At 35.5% G+C, this 6,855-nt stretch overlaps 1 protein-coding gene across 1 annotated transcript; it reads right to left on the bottom strand.

The window, feature by feature from the left end:
- Positions 1 to 1,611: 1,611 nt before the first annotated feature.
- LOC103599658 (putative uncharacterized protein encoded by LINC00467 homolog) lies at positions 1,612 to 6,437 on the bottom strand. Its single transcript, XM_008583801.1, has 3 exons — positions 6,374 to 6,437; positions 6,095 to 6,244; positions 1,612 to 1,980 (listed from the first exon to the last, which is right to left on the bottom strand). Exons 1-3 carry the CDS (start codon positions 6,429 to 6,431, stop codon positions 1,931 to 1,933), a joined length of 258 nt encoding a protein of 85 aa, XP_008582023.1. The 5' UTR covers positions 6,432 to 6,437; the 3' UTR covers positions 1,612 to 1,930.
- Positions 6,438 to 6,855: the final 418 nt, after the last annotated feature.

The following is a 6,855-nucleotide window of genomic DNA, read 5'->3' as shown; positions in this document are numbered from 1 at the left end:
CATATTAAGAACCCAGTGAGATATCTATACCCACTCAATTGGCATTGTTAAGAAGTTTGATAGTACAAAGTGTGACAAGGATATGGATCAGTAAGAACCCTATTATTGGTAGTGAAAATTGGTGTTAGTTTTCTTGTAGCTATAACAAATTAATACAACAAAACCCCACAGATAATAATACCTTATAGCTTTGGAGGACAGAAGTCTGAAATGGGCCTTATGGGGCTAAAATTAAGGTGTCAGCAGGTCTGGGTTCCTTCTGGATGCTCTAGGGGAAAATCTGTTATTTTTCTTTTTTTCCAGCTTCTAGAGGCTGCCTGCATTTCTTGGTGCATGTCTGAGTCACTCCAGTCTCTGCTTCCTTCATTACATCTCCTTTGATTCTCCTACCTCCTGCTTTTATTTGTATGAACCCTTAAGATTACATTGGACCCATATGGAAAACTGAGGCTACTCTCCCATCTCAAGATCCTTAAGCAAATCACCAAGGTCCCCTTTGCCATATAAAGTAACATATTCACAGGTTCTGGAGATTAGATGTGGACACCTTTGCGGGGTGGCGCGGGGAGACTATTATTCTGCCTATAGCAATGTGCATACCCTATAATTTAGCAATTCCATTCTCAGATATATAATCTAGAGAAATTTACACATAAACACCAGGAGAAATGTATAACATATTCATGGTAGTATTGGTTGCAATATAAAAAAAATTGAAAACATTGTAAATGTCTGTCTACAGGACAATGGATAAAATAAATTGTGCTTTATTCACATAATGAAATATTATACAGCAGTTAAAATTAATAAACTGCAGCTACATGAAAACATAAATAAATCATAGAAACAAAATACTGTGTAAAAAAGTAGTCACAGAAAACTATGTATGATATGATTCTATTTTTATAAAGCTCAAAACCAAGCAAAATGAACAAAATAATGTTTAGAGATACATACATTTGTAATAAAATAATTGTCAAAAGGCATGGGAAGGGCCGGCCTGGTGGCACACTGGAGAGAGCGCCGCTTGGGAGTGTGGCGGCGCTCCCGCCGAGGGTTTGGATCCCATGTGGAGACCGGTTCCCGCTCACTGGCTGAGCATGGTGCGGGCACAACACCGAGGGTTGCAATCCCGTTGCCAGTCCCCAGTACGGGCGCGACACCGAGGGTTGCGATGCCGTTACCGGTCAGTAAAAAAGACAAAAAAAAAAAAAAAGGCATGGGAAGGGGCAACACAAAATTTAGGATAATATTATTTCTGATGACAAGGCAGGTGAATGGAAGAAGGAAGAAAAATACTGGAAGGTAATCATATTGGTAATGTTCTACTCTTAAGTTAGAAAACAGATTCATTAATATATTACAAATATTCTTTTATATGCATAAATTAGCATATAAACAAAATTTAGAGAAGCAAGTTGATAGTCTATTTTTGTTAACACAAAACTATATACATTTATTTATATCAATTTCATTTATTTCCATGTGCATAGAGAAATAACCTAAGGACATACACAAAATATTTAAGAGTGATAACGCCAAGGAAATGAAATAAAGAGAAAAGAGTGTGGTCTCTTCACCTTTTATTTAATTTATCTCTTTATTTACATATTTTTTCAAAGTACATATGCTATTTTTGTAACTATATAAACATAAAAATTTTAAAGAATCTAATGAATTGCAATTGCAAGGTTTTACCTGTCTGTATAGTTTTCTGAGAAAACTATATTTGAAAAAAAGAAAAAGAACCCTATCAGCTTGGTATCACCATGTTAACTACTATGTTAATCATTCTCTGCCTTACATCTCTTCAAAATTCTCTGTACATTTTGTGCTCCTTAATTAATAAAGTACAGTATCCTTTAATAGCCAAATCTTATTCTTATATTAAATCATTCACAATTACTTACCATTTCTTTTTTTTTTCCATTTATTCCTTTTTCTCTGCTCTCTTCCTCTTAATTTTTCCTCTGGTAGTATCTAACAGTTTTAAAAAGAATTGGAAATTTTAGTTCTATCATTAAAAATCCTTTTATTAATTTAAGAATTTGAGGGATTAGAATAATTGATTGATGTTTCAATTAACTTTATTACACTGGTTGAAAAAAATACAAAGATACAAATAACAGATAAAATTGTTTAATTATAGTTACATCACAGAGTTATAGAATATGTGGCACTTAGGAATCCATCTAGAGGACAATATTCCTGTGGGCTGCTAGAATCCAACCTCTAGTTAATCTAGAAAGCATAAGGTGTTATGCTTATTAGCAGAAGGTATATGAATGCAACTATTAAGCAATTTATTGGCAAATATAAAAAATGAATTGAGTATTTTAATGAGAAAATGGAGACTATTAGCTTGCCACCTTGTTAACCACAACTACTTTCCTGACTGGAAATGAAAGTTCCCTATGTGATTTCTTTTTTTTTTTTTAATTATCCAGCTTGGGGCTTTACTGAAATCTGTAGTTGCTGTCTTTCATCCATTTTGGAAAACTTTGGCCATTATTCCTCATTCATCTTCTTTCCTTCTTGGATTCTAATTACATGTTAGAGCTCTTCACTGTGTCTCACATGTCTGATGCTCTTTTCTACATCTTCCATTCTTTTCTTCCTCCCAACCTGATTTCCAATTCACTAATTCTGTCTCTCTTTGTGTCTAATTTACTGGTAAATCTATCTGACTTGTTATTTATAAATAATGGGCATTTATTCCAGAATTTATACTTGATTCTTTTTTAATAGTTTACAAATCTTTATTTTCTTGAACATATTAATCATAATTATTTAAAATTCATTGCCAGCTAACTCCAATATCTGGATTACCTGTAGGGCTGTTATTATTTTTTTTCTCATTTTTTAGTCATATAGGTATATTTAAAATTCATTGCCAGCTAACTCCAATATCTGGATTACCTGTAGGGCTGTTATTATTTTTTTTCTCATTTTTTAGTCATATAGGTATATATAGTAATTTCTTAATTGAAAGTTAGTATTTTTTTTTCCTTTTTGTCTTTTTTTCGTGACCGGCAACGGATCGCAACCCTCAGTGTCGCGCCCGTACCAGACCGGGACCGGCAACAGGATCGCAACCCTCGGTGTCGCGCCCGCACCTCACTCAGCCAGTGAGTGGCCGGTCTGTATGTGGGATCTGAACCTTCGGCGGGAGCGCCGCCGCGCTCCCAAGTGGCGCACTGTAGCAGTGCGCCACCGGGCCGGCCCCTGAAAGTTAGTATTTTGTATTAAAAAATTCTAGAGACTCCAGATGATGTTATCTTCTTTCCCGAGAGTATTCAGCTTTCCTCCACTAGGCAAATAGAATGATGTATGATCATTGAAACCCAATCAGGGACTATGCTGAGGTGAGATTACAATCCGACTAAGGCTTGATTTACCTCTGATTCATCACTAGCCCTCTTGGGATTTCAACAGAGGCCACTGGAAGCACATATGCCACTGGAAGCAGAAGTCAATAAAGCAAACTTCTTTAATGGCATAAACCCACAACTACAAACAGAACAGAAATTAACTGCCCTTCATGCTCTTGAAAGTTACTAAAGAGGTATTCCTGTAAAATAAGTGGAAAACAAAGGAGGACGAACCACATGATCCAGAAAATGGTGATCAAACCCAAGAGAGAGGTAAAGGAAATCATCAGAATGAATATTAAGAAGAATCTAATGACACAGCTGCTTAATAGGCCTCAAGAGTAGTAAGTCTATATGGGAGGATGTTAAAAGGATCTAGGAGAGAATCCTGAAATGAAATTTACTGAGTAACTGATGTGTTTGAACATTTTGAAAGGAAATTTAGACTACTACTATATATCACGAACGCAGAAAACTAAACAAATTTTTTACAAGATAATTATCAAGTGCAAGAAAAACAAAAAGTTTCCTAGAAGGGAAACCATTCTACGTTCAGCTATGAACAGCATCTACAAAGTCATAATAATGAAATTATTGAATAATGAAGCCATCAGAGTTATAATAATAAAATCTTATTTAGGAGGATTGGAAGTGAATGTGGGTGAGAAATGATGGTTTTAAAAAAGTAGCTAAATTTGTATCTTCTATAGAGCCTAAAATTGAAAAATGACGAAACGACTCCATAAATAAGTTATTTAAAGATTCAGAGATAGATATCAAAAAATACTACTAAAAAAGTTTGAAGTACCTGCCTCTGGAAATTGAAATTGGGGGAAATCATTTTAAAACTATCAATTACTGTGAGGGCAGAATATTGACATTTTTAGGTATGTCAAATCTGAGAAAGTTTACCTCCCAGAAAACATTTTGGAAAAAGCTATTTGATAACATGTACTTATAGTTGAGGCAGAAAACTAAAAAAGAGGAAGAGATGGGTCTAAGAATACAACAGATCCAACCCAGAAGACCACTGAGGGGGAAATTCTAGAATATCAGCTATATAGCAGACCTTGGGGGTAGAAAGTGGTCTAGATTATGCTCTATACACGCAAAAACATTTCTGGAGAAAAGAAAGGAATGGAGGCATGGCTCAAATATGAAGCAAAATTAAGACATGGCATGCTTTCAAGCAACTGATGGAATATAAATAATGTATTTGAAGCTGTGACTAGAAACATTCTAGGAATAGTCTCCTTTAAGAGTCCTAGTAACCATGATATTAGATTCATGAAAGGAAAATGTAATTCTTGCATATGACTTGGCACTGCAGTAACTGTGTACACATTTTAACAAGGTGTAGCTTAAATTCTGATGATTGGTTTTGAACCTTTAAAGTAAATCTGTGGACAAAAAAATGAAAGAATGAGTTTTGGCTGCAGACCAAACTATAAATATTAACTATTGAAAATATAAAAGGAAAAAAAAAAAAGACAATGGGGAAATAAGATGGAGGAAAGAATAAGGGTGCCAGTATACTTAACCTATGTAAAAGAGTAAGGTAATTGACTAAATTTGATGAAATAAGAAGTAGAGTTATGAGCATAATATTTATTAATACCAAATTAACTAATAGAAAAACTATAACACACCTAGCAAACACTGAAAGGATAAAGGTTGGTGAGACACAGGTTTAATTTAAAGAGAACTAGTCAATTGATATTGTGTAGTGTTGAATGTGGAGAACATCTGTTATTTTTTGATTGCCCAGCATCTGATTCTGCTTCCTATGTTTGGTGAATCTTCATTGCCATGCCTTCCGCTATCAATGATGAAAAGGCTAATGCTTGTTTTCCCAGCTTCCTTTACAGCTAGGACATGGGCATATGGTCTAGGCTCAGTCCATCACTGCCTAAGAGCTAATGACACAAAGAGGACAGATAGTGAAGAATCCATTCTGGCCATCGTGGCAGACATACCCAGTGTTTAGTGGAAGCAGTGGCATTGATGACAGCGGTGGCACCAAGTGACAATGACAATGCAAGTTGAGCATTCAGGTTCATCAGTGGCACTGGTGGCAGTGTGCCCTTACCAGACTGGGCTCTATGGAAAGACATTGACTATAGTCTGGCTACCATGTTTCACTTTGTTCCTGTCCATATTTAGAGACTAATTGTCTAGGCTTGGCAATTCCGTGAGTTACTCAGTCCTTTGAATAAATTCCTTTCCCATTTAAATCAGCCAGAGTCAGTTTCCTTTGCTTACAAGCAAGAACTCTGATTAGACCACTAATAAATCAATAAATAGAAGTATAAGCATATTACCTTGGAAAGAATGAGAAACTCAAATATCAATAGTTGTTAGTATGTGCAATTCCTTTAGCCTATAATAAATCTTCCCTAATTCCACTTCCCTACCTTTGCTGAAAAATGCCTACCGACTCCCCAGTTCTCAATTTAGATATCATTTCCTCTCTAAAGCCTTTTTTTTGCCCCCTTTACATATGCATGCCAAGTCATAGCACTCATCTGCTTTGTAATGGACTATTTATTTGTGTTTATTGCCCAATATAATAAAAATTCCTTGGCTGAAGGGAACATGCACACAGTGGGCATGCTCAACAAATACAAGTTGAATAAACAGAAATTATGAAGGAAGATTAATGAATGTTTTACTAAATCACCTAACTTATAAATGCAGAAACCTTAACAGGGTGCTAAACATACCTTCAGTACTTGAATCAGTCTGGCTTCCTGAAGAAGATGATGAAGAAGAAGGAAACACACAATCATCTGAAGAATAAGATATTACTGATCTATGTCGAGATCGGTGGTGTTTTTGGTTTTGCTTTTTTTTTTCCTTTTGCTTGTGTTTACCTTAGAGAGATATAAAATGGAGCACAATTATCTTCCCAAATATTTGTAACATATGAGAGAGAAACAACGTAATTTATAAAATGTACTTGAAATTACCCAAAAGGCTTTAAAGCAAGTACAAACTCCCACCTTTGTATCTGCCAGTCCCAGCATCTTCAGGACTTCTTTGTGTGGACTTCTTATCCATGTCTATAAAACCAAAATATTGACAAATTATTAGAGAATTTAAAAAGCAAAATGAGGTTTCTTGGGACAAAGAAAATGGAAATGGGATTAACCTCAGCATTATTAACAATTTGAACTGGATTATTGTTACGAAGGGCTTTCCTGTGCGTTTTAGGAAGTTTAGTCACTTCTCTGGCCTCTACCCACTAGATGCCAGTAGCGCCCTCTAAGTGTGACAACCCAAAATGGCTCCAGACCTTGACAATTGTCCCTTGGAGGGCAACTACTGTTGAGAACCACAACCCCATTAAGAACCACTGGACTAGAGTAGTAATAACAAAGATGGAAAGAAAAACTCAAGAATCAGAATAACTAGGAAATGCTGGTGGATTGTATATAAAAATTGAGGAAAAGGACAGGAAAATTGATGTAAAGGATGATTTCTA

This window comes from Galeopterus variegatus, unplaced genomic scaffold (genome assembly GCF_000696425.1).
Source record: "Galeopterus variegatus unplaced genomic scaffold, G_variegatus-3.0.2 Scaffold3045, whole genome shotgun sequence".
Lineage (NCBI taxonomy): Eukaryota > Metazoa > Chordata > Mammalia > Dermoptera > Cynocephalidae > Galeopterus > Galeopterus variegatus.
The sequence above is the reverse complement of the archived record's forward strand: the minus strand, read 5'-3'. Positions and strand labels throughout refer to the sequence as shown.

What these genes read in the sequence shown, in the direction of transcription:
- LOC103599658 (XM_008583801.1), bottom strand. Translation starts at nt 6,431, where the DNA reads ATGGATAAGAAGTCCACACAAAGAAGTCCTGAAGATGCTGGGACTGGC. An exon ending in TGGGACTGGCAGATACAAAG is followed by an intron (nt 6,245 to 6,373) that starts GTGGGAGTTTGT and finishes TATCTCTCTAAG; the next exon opens with GTAAACACAAGCAAAAGGAA. An exon ending in GACTGATTCAAGTACTGAAG is followed by an intron (nt 1,981 to 6,094) that starts GTATGTTTAGCA and finishes TAAAACTGTTAG; the next exon opens with ATACTACCAGAGGAAAAATT.